General features: G+C 42.6%; 1 protein-coding gene across 1 annotated transcript; it reads right to left on the reverse strand.

Annotated features, from left to right (window-relative positions):
• Positions 1-5,031: 5,031 nt before the first annotated feature.
• LOC125487027 (zinc finger protein OZF-like) lies at positions 5,032-17,238 on the reverse strand. Its single transcript, XM_048616872.1, has 2 exons — positions 16,788-17,238; positions 5,032-10,378 (listed from the first exon to the last, which is right to left on the reverse strand). Exon 2 carries the CDS (start codon positions 9,908-9,910, stop codon positions 8,735-8,737), a length of 1,176 nt encoding a protein of 391 aa, XP_048472829.1. The 5' UTR covers positions 9,911-10,378; positions 16,788-17,238; the 3' UTR covers positions 5,032-8,734.
• Between the last annotated feature and the right edge of the window lie 639 nt (positions 17,239-17,877).

The raw sequence follows: 17,877 nt of genomic DNA on the forward strand, positions 1-17,877 counted from the left end.
TGACGTTTCGGGCCTAGACCCGAAACGTCAGCCTTCCTGCTCCTCTGATGCTGCTTGGCCTGCTGTGTTCATCCAGCTGTACACTTTATTCACGGTTTACAGGTGCGCACCTCCAACTCCAGCACCGCGCCCCCTACCCCACCCTCCCCAACCGCCAGCGCTCGAGCTCCAAACCGCCGCGGCGCGCGGCTCAGAACTACGACTCCCGTCAGGCACCGCGGGCCAGGGTTGCAAACCATCACTAAAGCCGCCCAAAACTGCCGACAATCAGAGCGCAGGCACCACGTGCAGTATGGGTAATGTAGTTCGGCCAGGGCGAGAATATCGTCTACCCAGTGCATGTGCAGTCCCAGGAGCAGAGACAACATAATAACCAGGGCAGTGTTTTCAGTGTGGAGAACCGCAAATATCTCAAATAAAAGCAGCACAGGCAGTGTTTTCAGCGCGGAGAACAGCAAATATCTCAAATAGAAGCAGCACAGGGGATTGTCGCACAATGTCACACGGCAGAAGTAAACATCTCATCGGTGAGTGTGTACCCTATGAATAATCCATGCTGGATTGCACTTTCTGAATCACTGTTTGGTGACCGGAATTGTACTAGTGGACTGGAGAAAATGCTAATGATAGTCACTTGCACCTCAGGCTCCACCTCCTCAACTCGGATCCAAAGTAGCTCAAGCCGCAAACGCTTGCTATAGATGTACTGAAAACAACAAATGCTGGCGATCACAGCGAGATCAGGCAGCATCCATGGACAGAGCAAGTTCATGTTTTGAGTTTAGATGACTCTTCCTCAGAGCTGAAGTAAAGTGTGGAGGGGTGTATGTGTGGGGTTGTGGGATGGTGGGGTATGGAGTACTGGGGAGATAAGGTTCAGTTCAGATTAAGTTATTGGAATGTGAGAATGGCAGGACAATGATGTGTCTAATTGCCGGATTGGAAAGAACAGACAGTCCCACTGAGGTGGGGGTAGAGAGGACATGGAGAATGTAACAAGTAAAGCTAAAAAGACAATTTCTCCTTTAATTCATCTCACTTGTGCCGAGTCAAAGGAGTGGCTATGGGCACCCACACGGGCCCCAGTTACTCCTTATGGGAAATGTGGAACAATCCTTTTCCAGTCCTATTGCTGGCCACCTTGCAAATCTTTTTCGCTACATCGACGACTGCTTCGGTGCCGCTTCATGCTGCCGCCAGGATCTTGAAAAATTTGTTCATTTTGTCTCCAAATTCCACCCCTCTAGAACTTTAACATCATCCATTTCCGACACTTCCCTTCCTTTCCTTCTCCTCTCTGCCTCCATTTTGGGGAATAAATTGACTGCTGCCATCCACCACAAAGCGACTGACTCCTGTAGCTATCTTCACTACAGCTCTTCACACCCACGTCCTGCAAGGACTCCACCCCATTCTCCCAGTTCCTTCACTTATGTTACATCTACCGAGATGATACCACCTTCCAAAACAGAGCTGCTGACATGGCTTGCTTCTTCCATAACCGTGGTTTCCCACCCACTATGGTTGACAGGGCCCTCAGGTGCATCCGACCTAACACCCTTGTCCCTTTCTCACTGACAAAAGTGTGATTGGTCCCCCATGTCCTTGCTTTTCATCCCACCAGCCTCCACGTTCAAAGGATCATTCTCTGCCATTTCAGACAACTCCATCAGAACATCACCACCAAACGCATCTTCCCCTCGCTGCCCTGTTTACATTTCACAGGGATTGTTCCCTCTGGGACACCCTAGTGCATTCCACAACCACCAACACCATTGCCCCCCTCCCCCCCACCACCATTCCCACAGCACCTTCCCATGTAACCGCTGGAGGTGTTACACCTGCCCCTTCACCTCCTTCCTGATCACCATCCAATGGCCTTTCCAGGTGAAGCAGCATTTCACCTGTACCTCCTCCAATCTTGTGTGTTGTATTCTCTGCACCCAATGAGGCCTACTGTACATTGGAGAAACCGAACGCAGACTGGGTGACCAATCTGCAGGACACCTCTGGTCTGTGCACAATCATGACACTGACCTGCTCATAGCTGGTCATTTTAACACAGCATCCTGCTCGCATGCCCACATGTCTGACCTTGGCATGCTGCAGTGCTCTAGCGAAGCACAGCACAAACTGGAGAACATCTCATCTTCCAAATAGGCACTTTACAGCCTTCTGGACCTGATATTGTGCTCAACACCTTCAAATTGTGAACCAACTCCCATTTCTTCCCTTCCTTTTAGCTTTACTTGTTACATTCTTTGTCACCATGTCCTCTCTCCCTTTCCCCCACCTCAGTAGGACTGTCTGTTCTTTCCAGTCTGGCAGTTAGACACACAACTGTTCTGCCATTCTCACACTCCAATCACTTAATATGAACAAACAAATATCAGTTCTCCCCAAGCACTCTACATCTCACCACCCTACCAACTATAGCATAAAAGCTGCTTCCTCCATGCTGCACTTCAGTTTTGAAGAGTCATCTAGACATAATGCTAGCTTGCTCTCTCTCCATAGATGCTGTCTGATCCACTGTGATCTCCGGCATTTGTTGTTTTCAGTACAGATTCCAGCATCTGCAGTAATTTGCTCTTACCTTGCTCTAGATGTGTTCGCTGTGGATCACCTTGTTGCCCAGCAGCTCCCACATGCTACAATTGCAACACATCATCCAACCTACCATCTGAATCATATTTTGTTTAAGTTATGAATTTTAGACACTCTTACCTAGCAAATGCATACTCTAAGTCCAAGGCTGAATTGAATTTGCCAGCTGATTTAGCTGATGCACCTAATAGAAAAGGCCTAGCTGAATCAGTTGTTAAGAACATTTTCTCAAATGGTTGGAAAAAGGCAGCGGTATCCCACATTATTCATTTTTAGAACTTTATGCAGATCAACGTACATTGATGATTTAGATTTTGGCTATGGAATCAGGGAATGACACTGACATTTACAGATGTTATTAAAATGAAAGTGGATAACAATCCATGGTTACAGAAAGGTGCATTTAAAATACAGCACAATTGGAGAATCAGTGCTTAGAATGGCAGAATGGAAGCCTTGAGAGAGTTTAATTGGTAGTTCTTTGATACAAACCTTCTTACATAGAATGGGTGTCACATGCATGTCGGGTTCCCAATTCCAAGCTCATTCCTTGACCTCCATGCATCTATTTTTTCTACCCATAAGAGTTATCACACGCAACTGACCAACCTTCCCATCATCAAAATCACTGACTTTTTTGTGTTTTTTTTTAAACTACTGTCCACCGTCCATGAATATACCCCTGTAGCTAATTCAATATTTACATGAAAAGAAACAGAAGTTGTTGGAAAAGCTCAGCAGGTCTTGCAGCAGCTGTGAAGAAAAAAACAGAGTTAACATTTTAGGTCTGGTGACTCTTCCTCAGAAGTCATGAAATGCCAATTTTGATCAATAAACAAACCATCAAAAGTGAGGGGGTGTAGGGGGAGAGGGAAGAGGCTCAATCAAAATGGAGTTGGTGGGGAGAAATAAAGCACTCTTATCCCTGCATACCACCTTTCATAATTCCTTCTCAGCCTCCTTTCCTTAAGTGAGGATAGATGGCAGCATGATAGTTCTGGCAGTAGTCTAGTAATGCAGAGATTCAGGCGATTTCCCTGGGGACATATGTTCAAACAGCAGCTGGGGAAATTTAAATTTGGTTAATAACTCTAGTCTGAATGACCATGAAATTATTGTTGATTGTGATATCTGTTTCACAAATAACACTTTTTAGAAAAGAAGATTTGTTATCCTTACTAGATTAGCCTACATGCAATTTCAGACCCACAGTAATATGGTTGACTTTCAACTGTCCTGAAATGCCCAAGCAATCCACTTGAAGGGCATTGAAGGTTGGTGACAATTGCTGACCTTGCCTGGTTTATGTCAATATTTTAGGAGTAATACATAGTTCTGAGAACTTTATTGTGAAGGCAAGGTAATTAAAATTGATAGCACTGATGGACACCGCTTGCTTCCTCTCCAAGGACACGCTGGCATGAATGTAACTCTAGAAGAGGGGCGGATAGTTGGCAGAGATGACCCCTCCACAGTCTGCTGCTTGGACCTGTTTATGGCCAGCCTAGCCAGGCCCAGGAACAGACATGAGGAGGTCCTCTGATCTGCCCACACCCCTCTGCACCAGGTGCCCAAAGATCAGGAGTCTGGGTATGAAGTTTAAAACCAAAAGCACAACAGAAGACTTTTAAACTAAAAAGGAAGTGCAATCACCCACAACCAATATATACATGATCCATGAATTCCAGAGTGCTACAAATTAAACCTCCATGCCCCTATTTTGAAACTATTGAGTGTTCCTGAAATTAGATGTTCTTTCCTGTGCATTACATAGGTGCAGGTTTTATTGTTTCAAACAGCAGCAGGACCTTTCCTCTCCCCAGCTTTCTTTCTCTCCTTCCCCCTAGTTGGTAGGACCAGCTGGAACCAACTGCTGTCCCTGGTTTCTGAGCACAGATTTTTTTAAAACCTAAAGTTTTGAGGAAGGATCACCAGACCCGAAACGTTAACTCTGATTTTTTTTCTTCACAGATGCTGCCAGGCCTGCTGACCTTTTCTAGCAACTTCTGTTTTGTTACAGAATTTTTTGATGCATATTGCATTTAAAAAAAAATTCTATTCCTCTTGCTGTGTGCTATACAACTTGTGGACACGACTTTGGGTTGCTGGGTATCCACAAATCATTGCAACCGGGCAGAGTAACAGCTGTTAAGTATTTATCATAATTCGCTTTCCCAATGAGTCTCTGGAAATTTCACAAAGCCATTTACTACTGTTCCAGTATAACAAGGTGTAGAGCTGGACGAACACAGCACGCCAAGCAGCATCAGAGGAGCAGGAAGGCTGACGTTTCGGGCCTAGACTCTTCTTCTACAGTTCCACGCCATCTACTGACTAAACCTAACAAGTGTCCAGAGCAGAGAGAATGGGTAATTGGTGCAATTGGAATGACGTCACAATAACAGTCAAAATAATGTTGTAAGATGTAAATTTATAGGAACGTACCAGATCAGCAGATTATAAGTAGCAATTGACCATACATTAATATTTTAAACTATATTTTCAAACTGAAGTAAAAATCATTTCAAAGCCTCAATGCACTTTTCCAGAATGCCAACTTAATCTTGGATAATTATAACAGGATTAATGCAGTTCCAAGAAGTTCCATCTCCCTGCCATACTATCAAAGTGCTGTTGGGACTAAACAGACTAAGTAAACTGGGATTGTTACCAATCATAATCTTAATTTTCTTTGAATTGGGTTTGAATAACACTTTTTCTCTTCACTACATTATTTTTTTACAGAAGAGTTAAAAGTGAGGCAACTGCTTTTATGGGTGGCTATTGTCCACTAGGTCACCCAGTGCAGACTATGGCTTGACTTTAGATGTGCTGGAAAAGGTGCAGATATTGATTTAATTACTACTGAAACAACAATGACAGACCCAAACAGATACAGATATCCTGTCTCTATCTGAATGTCCATTGATTAACTGTGAATATGCTTACACTGATGTTCACATCAATGTAAAAGCAAAGTACTAGAGCAGCAAGCATATCTCATCTTAAAATTTTAGTGCTGTGGTCCTGCTACAAATTAAATGCAAAATGAGTACAATATCGAGGTACATCAAAGCATGGGATAGGTGGCATCTGTAACTATCAAAAACCACATTATTCATGATGAAAACTGACGGAAGTAATTAAGTGGACCTAGGGATCAAAACAGAGTGTAGAAGTGGACACTGGAGGAGGTAGTGATGAATATTGAACTTTAAGAAAATGTTGGAATAATAACCTATGCTGTATGCTACCTATGGTAGCAAGACCTTCAGGACTTTTTATGTATTTATCATCTCTTCAATGTATTTCCTATCAAACGGCATACTTCCTCTTTTTTTTTGGTTAATGTAATTAAGTTCAAAGCTTTGTCTGCAGTGAGCTGAATGGTGATGTCTCACATGGACATACTCTGAAATCCTTTTTGCTGCTCTGGAGCGTTACTATTGTCTCATCTCATTTTACTGCTTCATTGGCACACCAAGCAAGTTACTGAAAGTAGAAGCAGCTTGTAGGGGTGGAGGGGGCTGGAGAAAAAGCAAAATACTGCAGATGCTGGAAATCTGAAATAAACACACACAAGGCTGGAGAAGCTCAGCATCTATGGACAAAGAAACCAAGTTAAGCAGTGTATCCGGTTCAACTTTTCTTACACTGCTGTTCACATCAATGCAAAAGCAAAGTACTAGAGCAGCAAGCATATCTCATCTTAAAATTTTAGTGCTGTGGTCCTGCTACAAATTAAATGCGTAGTATGTAGACTCTGTCGCAAAATGAAGGAATGTGGGATGAGACAAGCAAATAGTCAGAGGACTCACTTCACAAAGCCTTCACTTGTAGGATTTTTCTCTAAATTTGCTTTTCTCTTCAGTCAATTTTTTCCCTTTACTCGAGTTCCCTTAATAATTCCTTCTCAACCTCCTTTCCTTAAAAGAGGGTAGATGGCAGCATGATAGTTCTGGCAGTAGTCTAGTAATGCAGAGATTCAGGCGATTTCCCTGGGGACATATGTTCAAATAGCAGCTGGGGTAATTTAAATTTGATTAATAACTCTAGTTTGAATGACCATGAAATTATCATTGATTGTGATATCTGTTTCACAAATAACACTTTAGAAAAGAAGATTTGTTATCCTTACTAGATTAGCCTACATGCAATTTCAGACCCACAGTAATATGGTTGACTTTTACCTGTCCTGAAATGCCCAAGCAATCCACTTGAAGGGCATTGAAGGTTGGTGACAATTGCTGACCTTGCCTGGTTCATGTCAATATTTTAGAAGTAATACATAGTTTTGAGAACTTTATTGTTGTGAAGTCAAGATAATTAAAATTCTGGCCTTTAGTGATTGCGAGAATACCTAATGAAATAGCAGGTCAGAAGGTTCCCAAGTTCATTCAATAGAAAAGTAGAAAAGATATAGCTGTAAACAGCAGGTAGATTCTGTAACTCAGAACATGATGTCTACACAGTTTGAAAAGTGTGCAGTTCAGTGAGCTGAAAGGATGTAAAACCTATCAAAAAATAAATTTGTAAAAGAGAGATAATTGGCTTGAGGTCAGAGTGAACCTAGGCAATGTTAGGTTATGGAGATTAATGGATCTTAAGAAGATTTTCTGTTTTCATTTTATATGGTTGCTGGGATTGGTGGTTAGTTGCAGTTTGGAACTATGTGTGTTCTGAAATACAAGTAGCTCTACAGAACAAAAGTGCTACTGTGAGCAGACTCCAGGCAGTTAAGGCTCAGAAGTCCCAAGAGCCACTTTTAGCTGGCTGTGGAGCTCAGGAGTGGACCCCAGGGATTATGACTCCATGCCATGGTAAAATGTTTAGTGCTAAAAGGTTCATTGGAGCCATTGGTAGTTCAGTGCAATGGGAGTTAGCTGAAGGAAGCTTACAAGCAGTTTTTGATTGGTGCAACCGAAAAAGATTGATGCTGAGAGACATTCTGCTGCAACTCACTGAAAGCAGATGTTTGGTAAAAGCTTTTGGTAAATTGGTAAATTTGTGCTGGTGATTAGACCCCTGCCAGTAGACTCCGGAATCCTGGGGAACTCTGTAATGGGAGAAGTCACTGAACTACAAATGGAATAAGTACTTGAGGCAGTCCAAGTCAGAAAGACTTTGAGGGCGTTCCAGGATCTTTGAAAGTGAAGAAGTGGAATCCCTTTTGGGATAGAGTAGCAATGAGAATTGGTGACCCACAGTATCACTGATACCTAGATGGATTTTTGAGAAATAAGACCATCACCTGTGGGACCGTCTTGATGGTGTCAGCCATTTAAAGTGCAGCCTATGGGGTTATTGATGACAATTTGTTAACTCATATGTATCTCACTTTAATTCTGAATGTTGCAACACGAGCTATACAAATACATAGTAAGTTGTTCCACTTTTTAAACCTTGTATATTAAAGATTGTCTTTGGCATTTAAGTACAACCCTGACACTTGTGTTCTTTTGCACATTATTTTCTTTTTGAAAAAATGGTTTGTCAAGTAAGAGCATAACAAAGACTCATAACTGGAAATCCAAATACCTGCAAGAAATGCATCTCATGCAAGCATATGACATGACATGTTCTTGTAAAATAATGCATTGGAATAGATTTATTTGTTTTTGAATAATGCTTGGAAAGGTACCATTACAATTTGTCACTATACAGACATTACTGTTTGAAGTTTTGCCTTTGTGGATGAACTGGTCACTTTGGTACATGGCTGCCCTGAAAATGGTGCACCTCCACAGTTTCTTACTGCTGTGGATACACAGATGGGAAGCAATGCTAGATGTTCCTGAAGTTTGAGAGATGACATCCGCACTGGAAATTCTGCTCTTCTCACAGTATAGTTGCAGTGGTTCTGGGTGAGGGTGAGGAGTATGGACAAGAAACTTGGATAATTCTTTGAAGCTGCTTTCAGATCTTTGAACAGACCTCTCAAATTTTAATATTGATCTCTCTTTGCACCTTCTTTGCAGCTTGCAACATTGTATTCTGCACATTGTCCTATTACCCTGATGTACTTTATATGGTATGATCTGCCTGTATAGAATGTAAAACAATGTTTTTCACCCTGTTTTGATGCACAGTACTTTGTAACGGAAGGAACTTGGTAGTGGAACAGTTTTTATCCCAAATTGGTACAGTTATGTATTTCTAGAGAGGAGGAGTAAGTGAAGCAGTTTTGGCAGCTATTGCACTGGAATCGTCTGTCCCCTGTGTGGGTATGCTGGTGTTTTGTGAGGTCTGATAATTGTGTGAAACCTTTATTGCAAAACTCACATTTGAACGGTTTATCAGACGTTGGGACACACTGGTGTTTCAGGAAGTATGAAGAGCTCAAGAAAGCTTTGTCGCAAGCCTCACACCTGAATGGTTTGTCACCGGTGTGGATACGCTGATGTACCACAAGGTATGCTGAGCTGCAGAAATCTTTATTACAAATCTCACACCTGAATGGTCTCTCATCTGTATGGCCTCGTTGGTGTACACGCAGGTAAGAGGAGTTGCAGAAATCTTTGTTGCAAATCTCACACCTGAATGGTCTCTCCTGTGTGTGGATACGCTGGTGTTGTTGGAGACTTGATGACTGCGTGAAACACTTGTTACAGTATTCACATCGAAATGGTCTTTCTCCCGTATGCATGCGTTGATGAACACGAAGGTACGATGAGTTGCAGAAAGTTTTTTTGCAAACTGCGCACCAGAAGGGCTTTGTGTCTTTCCCGATGCATTTGTGTACCCGGAGGCTCAATGGCTTCGTAAAAGCTTTGCTACAAACTTCGCACTTGAATGGTTTCTCAGTGGCATGAGTGCGCTGATGTTTCAAAAGTAATGAGGAAAGTGTGAAAGCTTTGTCACAATTCTCACACCTGAAGGGCTTCTCACCTGTGTGGGTCCGCTGGTGTTCTAGTAGGCGCGAGGACGTCACAAAACCTTTGGCACAAATGTTGCACTTGAACGGTTTCTCTCCTGTGTGAGTGCGGTGATGTTCCACAAGGTGTGACTGCTTTAAGAAGGCTTTCCCACAAACTTTGCACTTGAATGGTTTCTCACCTGTATGTATCCGCCAGTGTTGCAGGAGGGTAGATGCTTGTGCAAAGGAATTGCCACACACTTCACATTTGAATGGTTTCTCACCTGCGTGAATGCGTAGGTGTTCCACAAGGCCAGACGCCTGTGCAAAGGGCCAGCCACAGACGTCACACTTGTATGGTTTCTCTCCCATGTACCTGTACATATGTTGACAACCACACTGTGACTTCAAATCCTTACAACTGAATTCCTTCTTGCCTGTTCCCATATACCTGTGTTAGGAAGTCTGACAGTGTGAGAATCTCTTCTCCCACCTCTTGCTGGTTACTGGACTTAGTTTTGAGTGTCCAGTCAAAAGAATGGTTGAAGCTACTTCCTCAGTTCAGATTTTAGTAGATTCTTACCTTAATGGATGTGCCAATGTTTCAAGAATTTTATCAGTTGTGTGTGAAAGTCAGTGCTTGTGCAACTATGTTCATACAAGTCCCTTTGCCCTCTGGAATAAGTAAACTCAAAGCTCACCCTGGCTTTTGAAACATTGGTTTTGGAGAGGTGCTCAATAGTGATAATTAGTTTTGCTTCCTATAATGCATTGAAGTTCAGTTCTCTTGACTGAATGATTTTCAGAAGATGATTTTGCTGTAGAGCCATTCTTTGATGATCTGGATGCACTGCAGTTTTTGTCCTTCCTGTAATTTTTTCTGTACCGAACGTTATTTAGTCCAGTCTGATCCTTCTGTAAGACAATAAAAAGAAATCATGATTTACCTTCTATCATCTCCCCTCTCCACCAAAGCTACTGTCTGCACTCAGATCGCCCACATCCCTTCCCAGGTCAGGAACCCTAAAGTCTGTATTGCCCAACCTGACTTGGTCAGCTACCTCAGCAGTCTTTTGTTGAATGTGAGCTCTTATGATTGTTTTGTTACTCTATCTTCCAGCTAAAATGGAGGAATAAAGGCTTTGCAGAATACGCCCACACCATGTGTAAGCATGACCCTGACCTGCCCATAGCCAGTCATTTTAACACAGCATCCTGCTTGCATGCCCACTTATCTGTTCTCAGCATGCTGCAATGCTCCAGTGAATCACAGGGCAAACTGGAGAAACAACATCTCATCTTCAGACTGGGCACTTGACAATCTTCACTACTTAATATCGAGTTCAACATCTTCAAATTGTGAGCCCACTGCCATTCCTTACCTTTCTTTTCGCTTTATTTCTTACAATCTCGGTCACCCTTGCTGCCACACCCCTTGCCCAGTGGGACTATCTGTTCTTTCCAATCCGGCAGTTAGACACTTCATTGTTCTGCCATTCTCACATTCCAATCACTTAATCTGAACTGAATTATCAACACCTTATCTGCCCCAGCCCTCCACTCCCCTCCTGCTACCATTGCATAAATGCTGCCCCCTCCACACTTGACGAAGAGTCATCTAGACTCGAAACGTCGGCTTGCTGTCTCTCCATGGATGCTGCCTGACCCACTGTGATTTCCAGTATTTTTTGTTTTCAGTACGAATTCTGCAGTAATTTGCTCCTACACTGAATAAAGGGAGTCATGTGGCCTGCTGTGCATTCTGCCTGACAACAAGCTTGGGCAGTTGGATGACTGTGAATAAGTGGGAGTAAAGTGGTCAGTCTGACTTAGTGAGAGAAGGTACAACTGTTCATTAACAGAAAATTGTGACAGCTGTGCTAACGGTGGGTAGACATTATCTCCAACTCCAGGCAAAAACCTTTTAATCTAAAAATGGCCATGAATGTAACCCACTTTTTGATCGTAAGAAATAGGAGCAGATTCTGTTGACCATTCAGTTCCTCACATCTGCCCCACCATTCAATAAAATCATGGCTGATCTGCCTCAACTCCTCTTTCGTGTCAGCTCATCACTGCCCTCAACTCCACAATATTTTAAAATCTAGCTACCTCTTTAGTTCTTTCAGTGATATAGCCTTCACAACTCTCCTAGGTAGGGAATTCTAGACATTTGTTACCATCTGGGAGAAGGAATTTCAACTGTATTTCAGTTTTAAATGTGTGTCCCCTTATTCTGTAATTGTGTCCTCTAATCTAAGATTCTCCCAGCTTCTCAACATCTAATCTGCCAAGCACTCTCAGAATCTTGTATATTTTCAGATTATTACCCCTCATTTTTCTAAAATATAATGAATAAAGGCCAGACCTGTTTAGGTAATCTTAATAGGTCAACCCCTTAATCCCTGGAATGAGCCTAGTGAATCTGTTTTGAACTGCCTCCAATGCCAGTACATCCTTTCTCAAATACCAGGAACAAATGTGTACAAAATTCTCCAGATGCGGCCTCACCAACATCCTGTACAGTTGTACAAAGACTTCCCTTTTTCTAAACTCCATACCCTGAGCAATAAAGGCCAAAATTCCATTTTTCTTCTCAATTATTACTGCATTAGCATGTTAAATTTGTGTTATATGTACAAGCACACCCAGGTCCCTCTGTGCTGCACATTTCTGCCCCCACAATTTCCCACGCACAAAATCATGCTGATTATTCCTAATCAATCCTTGCCTTTCTAAATGCATATAAATTCTCTCCCTCGGAATCCCCTCCAACAACTTACCCACTATTGATGTAAGATTCACCGGTCTATAGTTTCCTAGCTTTTCCATACAACCTTTCTTAAATAATGGCACCACATTAGCCAATCTCCAGTCTTCTGACACCTCATCATGGCTATTGATCATGGACATATCTCAGCGAGTGGTCCAGCAATATCTTCCCAAGCTTCCCACAAAGTTCTGCGAAACATTTGTTCAGGTAATAGAATCCATAGAATCCCTACAGCTTGGAAGCAGGCCATTCGGCCCATCAAGTCTACACTGATCCTCCGAAGAGCATCACATCCAGAACCACTCCATCGCTGCATTTCCCATGTTTAACTCATCTAGCCTGCACATCCCTGGACACTTTGGGCAATTTCGCATGGTTAATCCACCTAACCTATACATCTTTGGACTGTGGAGGAAACCGGAGCACCCGGCAGAAACCCACACAGACACAGGGAGAATGTGCAAACTCCACACAGACAGTTGCCCAAGGCTGGAATCGTACCCAGGCCCCTGGCGCTGTGAGGCAGCAGTGCTAACCATTAAGCCATCATGCCGCCTGGGGATTTATCTACCTTTATGCATTTTAAGACCTTCAGCACCTCCTCTTCTGTAATATAAACTCTTTCCAAATGTCATTATTTATTTCCCCAACTTCCCGAGCTTCCACGTCCTTCTCCACAGTAAATACTGATGCAAAATATTCTAATATGGGCAGTAAATAATGGAGGCCTGAGGATTGGTTCTTCTGGGCATGTCACTAATATGTCTTCCCAATCTGAAAAAGAGCATTCAATCCTGACTCTGAATTACACACAGGAGACAATCTTCAGTCCATGCGAATATATTACCCCTGGTGATGGTGAACTGCTATCTTATGCAATAACTGTTTAATCTGGCACCTTATCGAATGCCTTCTGGAAATGAAAATGCACTACATCCACTGATTGCCCTTCATCAATTCTGCTTGTTACATGGAAACATAGAAAATAGGAGCAGGAGTAGGCCATTCAGCCCTTTGAGCTTGTTCTGCCACATGTTATTGTAATAGCTGCTCATCCAACTCTATAGCCAATTCCTGCTTTCCCACATAGTTTTGATCCTGTCAGCCCCCAAGTGCTAGATGCAACTCCATTTTGAAATCATACCACGTTCTGGCCTTGACTGATTTCTGTGGTAGTGAATTCCATAAACTCACCAATGAGTTATGAAATTTCTCTTCATCTCAGTCCTGAATGGTTTACCCCGTATCCTTAGACTTTGGCCCCTGGTTCTGGACACCCCCGCCATTGAGAACGAATATCCTTTTTTCACCAATCCCATTTAGTCCTGTTAGAATTTTATAGGTTTCTATCAGATCATGTCTCATTCTTTTAAACTTCAGCAAATAAAATCGTAACCAATGGAACCTCTCCTGCCATCCCAGGAATCAGCCTGTTAAACCTTTGCCATACTCCCTCTAAAACAACAGCATCCTTCCTCAGATAAAGGAGACTAAAATTGCACAAAATATTCCAGGTGTGGTCTAACCAAGGCCCTGTACAATTGCAGCAAGACATCCCTGCTCCTGTACTCAAAACTAGTCACCACAAAGACACACATACCATTACACTTCTTGACCTCCTGCTGCACCTTTATGCTTACCTTCAGTGACTGGTGTACAAGGACACTCAAGTCTCGTTAGCATTCTCCCTTCTCAATTTATAATTCTCACTTTGCTGTTTTTGTTCCCAAAGTGGATAACTTCACATTTATCTGCATCCTACTGCATCTGCCATGCATTTGCCCACTCACTCAGCCTGTCTAAATCACACTGAAGCATTTCTGCATCCTCTTCACAGGTCACCTTCTCACTCAGTTTTGTGTCATCTGCAAATTTGAAGATACTACATTTTATACATCATTCTTCCATATCATTAATATGCATCATGAAAAGCTGGGGTTCTAGCACTGATCCCTATGATCCATTTCAATAATACTAACCTCTGATGTGGGACTTTGTTGAAAAGTTTCTGAAAGTCTAAATAAACCACATCTACTGGCACCCTCTTCAGCTCAGCCAGGTACATCTACGAAGAACTCCAGCAGATTTGTGAGCATGATTTCCATTTCGTAAAATCTATGCTGACTCAGTCTCATCCAGACATGATTTCCAAGTGCAGGTTAAAGTCACCCATAAATACAGACATTCCTCTATTGCATACAATCACTAATTTACTTTTTCATGCCATTCCTAACATCACCCCTACAGTTTAGAGGTCTACATACAAACCCCACTACTGTTTCTTCCCCTTGGTGTTTCTTGTTCTATTCATAGATTCCACATCTTTGGAGCTAATATTCTTCTTCCCTACTGCATTAAAACTTTTATGATGTACTCCCTACTACCAATGTCAGTCTGTCTGGTTTATAATTCCTGGTTTTCTCCGTGCCTGCCTTATAAAATAGCTTAATTAGTGGTCCTCCAAACTGCAGGAACAGCTCCAGCATCTGTAGAATCTTGGAAGATGACCAGTAATGCATCCAGTATTTCTTTAATCTGGGATGTAGATTATCAGGCCCTGGGGACTTATTGGCCTTTAATTTCCACAACACTGATTCTCTACAAGTACTGTTCTCCTTTAGTCTCTCACTCTCACTGTACCTTGTATTCCCCAACATTTATGGTATGTCATTTGTGTCCTCCATTGTGAGCACAGAACCAAAGTACGTCATTTGGTACGCCTTAGTTTTTGATTGGAAACTCTTCTTGATCATCTTTGTTAACCACAAGTGGTTCATCTTTCTCATCGAGTCCTTTTTGACCAGGCAACTGTCTGTGTGGAGTTTGCACATTCTCCCCATGTCTGCTTGGGTTTCCTCCAATGCTCCGGTTTCCTCCCACAGTCCAAAGATGTGCAGGCTAGGTGGACTGCCTATGCTAAATTGCCCATAGTGTCTAGGGTGGGAAATGGAGGGGCAGGTTAGGGGGTTGGATGCTCTTCAGAGGGTCTGTGTGGACTCAATGGGCAGAATAGCCTGCTTTCGCACTGTAGGGATTCTATTCTATTCTATGCTCAAACATTTCAATACCGGTGGTAATCTCAAAGTGTACTTAGTACTGGCTGAAGCAAGTTCTGCACAGAGCTTATTAATGGCACCCTCATGGATTCCCAACCGTAGTACCTGTGAAAAAAAACCAAAAAAACTGCGAATGGTGTAAATCAGGAACAAAATCAAAGTTGCTGGAAAAGCTCAGCAGGTCTGGCAGCGTCTGTGGAGGAGAAAACAGAGTTAACGTTTCGGGTCCGGTGACCCTTCCTCAGAACCTTCCTCAGAACTCAGTACCTGTGGAACAGAGAGACCTAATGGCGCAAGTGCATGGTTCTTTGAACCTGGTGTTGCAGGTAGACAGGATGGTGAAGAAAGCATTTGGCAAGCTTGCCTTAATCGGTCAGAGCATTGAGTATAGGAGTTGCGATGTTATGTCACACCTGTATCAGACGTTAGTAAGGCCACATTTGGAGTACTGCGTACAATTCTGGTTGCCCTGCTATAGGAAAGATGTTACTAAATTGGAAAGTTTACAAAAAAAGATTTACAAGGATGTTACCGACACTGAAGGGCTTGAGTTATACGGAGAAGCTGGATAGGCTGAGGCTTTTTTCCCTGGAGTGTAGGAGGCTGGGGGTGACCTGATAGAGGTTTATAAAATCGTGAGAGGCATACATAAGATAAATAGACAAGGCCTTTTTCCCAGGAAACAGTTTAAGGTTAAGAGGGGAAAGATTTTAAAGGGACCTGAGGGGCAACATTTTCACACAGATGGTGGGGCCAATATTGAACGAACTGCCAGAGGAAGCGGTAGAGGCTGGTATAATTACACTTAAAAGACATTTGGACAGGTACATGGATTGGAAAGGTTTAGAGGGATATAGGCCAAATGCAAGTAAATGGGACTAGTTCTGTTAAGGAAACCTGGTCAGCAGGGACAAGTTAGACCGAAAGGTCTATTTCAGTGCTGTATTACTTTGAGTTGTCCGTTCCTTTTTCTCGTTATTTGGGGAAGATTTTTGGCCTCACAAACTCTCAAAAAGGTCCCCCAAACTCTCTTCGCAGGCTACTATCACTGGCATAAAAAAAGTCAACAGAACAGTCACAAAAAACTTAACTGACAGCAAGTTTTTAACCATAAAAAAATGAATAATGAAACATTCGCCACTTTTGGGGTGGGGTGGGAGTAGTGGGACAAGGAGCATAACGGGAAGAAAACTGTAATCCGTGGAACCAAATATAGGGTGGGAATGGAATAGAATATCTCAGTAGGATCTCTACTTAAGCAAGTTTAATTAAAAAGTCAAATTCTTCAAATCCGAATGAAAAGTCAAAGCATCGGTTCTTTCCAAAACTGGTAACTAAACTGGAAGCTTCCAGTTCTGTTTTGTTTCAGTACACCAGATGATTGTCAGTTTCCCCGGAATGAAGCTAGTGTTTACTAATTTAAAAAAAAATCCAAACATATCGATTTCAGCTAAGAGTGGGCCCAGACTGGCCCCGATTTTTAAAACGGACTTACATTTTAAAAGGAGCTGGACAAGATGAGACTTCCACTTGCAGCAGGACTTCCTCTGTCTCTCACTGTAGATGGTTTCTCAACACCAGCAAGAATTCTCAGACCCTGCAACTCCCAGATAATCACTTTTTCTCATTTTCATTTCAGTCTCATTTTCAGTAAGAGCCCATCAGGAAGGGAATGCTTCACTGAGCAGCAGTAAAACAGTTCAGCACAAAGCACCGATTAAACAGGCCCTCTTTCGGCAATTCTCCTTTTTGCCCTTCCTGATAGCCCCACTGCAGAATCAGACTGATCTGAACGTTCGTGAACATTTGATAGTGTAAAGTTCGTACAAACCTCCATTCTTTCCCTCAGTCTACACTCTGACTTTTTATGCAAATATTTACGTCTAGTGGACAGGACGCAGAATGGAGGAAAGAAATAACTGAGACACTGGGTATATTCCTAGTGATTGGCGTCACTAGCGCCCAATCGACTGTTGTGCTATCTTTATACAGTTTATCCACACAATATATGCCAATCGCAATTACTAGCCAATCAAAATGGCCAGGGAATGATAATTTTGATAACTGTAATATATATTGCACAATGTTAAAATAACAGAACGTGTAATCGAGGTGAAACCATTCAGGCAGAATTTTTTTTTCAGAAGAGCTGCATCTAGTCTGCTGCGTTCGTGTCAGCTGCGGCTCTATTGGAGCCTTGTTTCTAAATGCGAGATTGTGGGTTCCCATCTTAATCCGAAGACTGTTTTAAGGGAGTGATGCACAAGAGAATGCCACCTTGTAAATGAGATACGAGGTGCAGTTTGTCCGCTCGGGTGATATGACAAAAAAAAATCCCTGTGCAACGTTCGAAGAACAATACCTTCTTCTCAGTGTTCCGGCCAACATTTATCGCTCAATCAGCCGCACTTAAACAAATTCAAAAACAAAGCTGCTGGAAAAGCTCACCAGGTCTGGCAGCATCTGTGGAGGAGAAAACAGAGTTAACGTTTCGGGTCCGGTGACCCTTCCTCAGAACTGAGGAGTGGTCACCAGATATGAAATGTTAACTCTGTTTTTTCCTTGACAGATGCTGCCAGACCTGC

Source organism: Rhincodon typus, chromosome 35 (genome assembly GCF_021869965.1).
Source record: "Rhincodon typus isolate 14 chromosome 35, sRhiTyp1.1, whole genome shotgun sequence".
NCBI lineage: Eukaryota > Metazoa > Chordata > Chondrichthyes > Orectolobiformes > Rhincodontidae > Rhincodon > Rhincodon typus.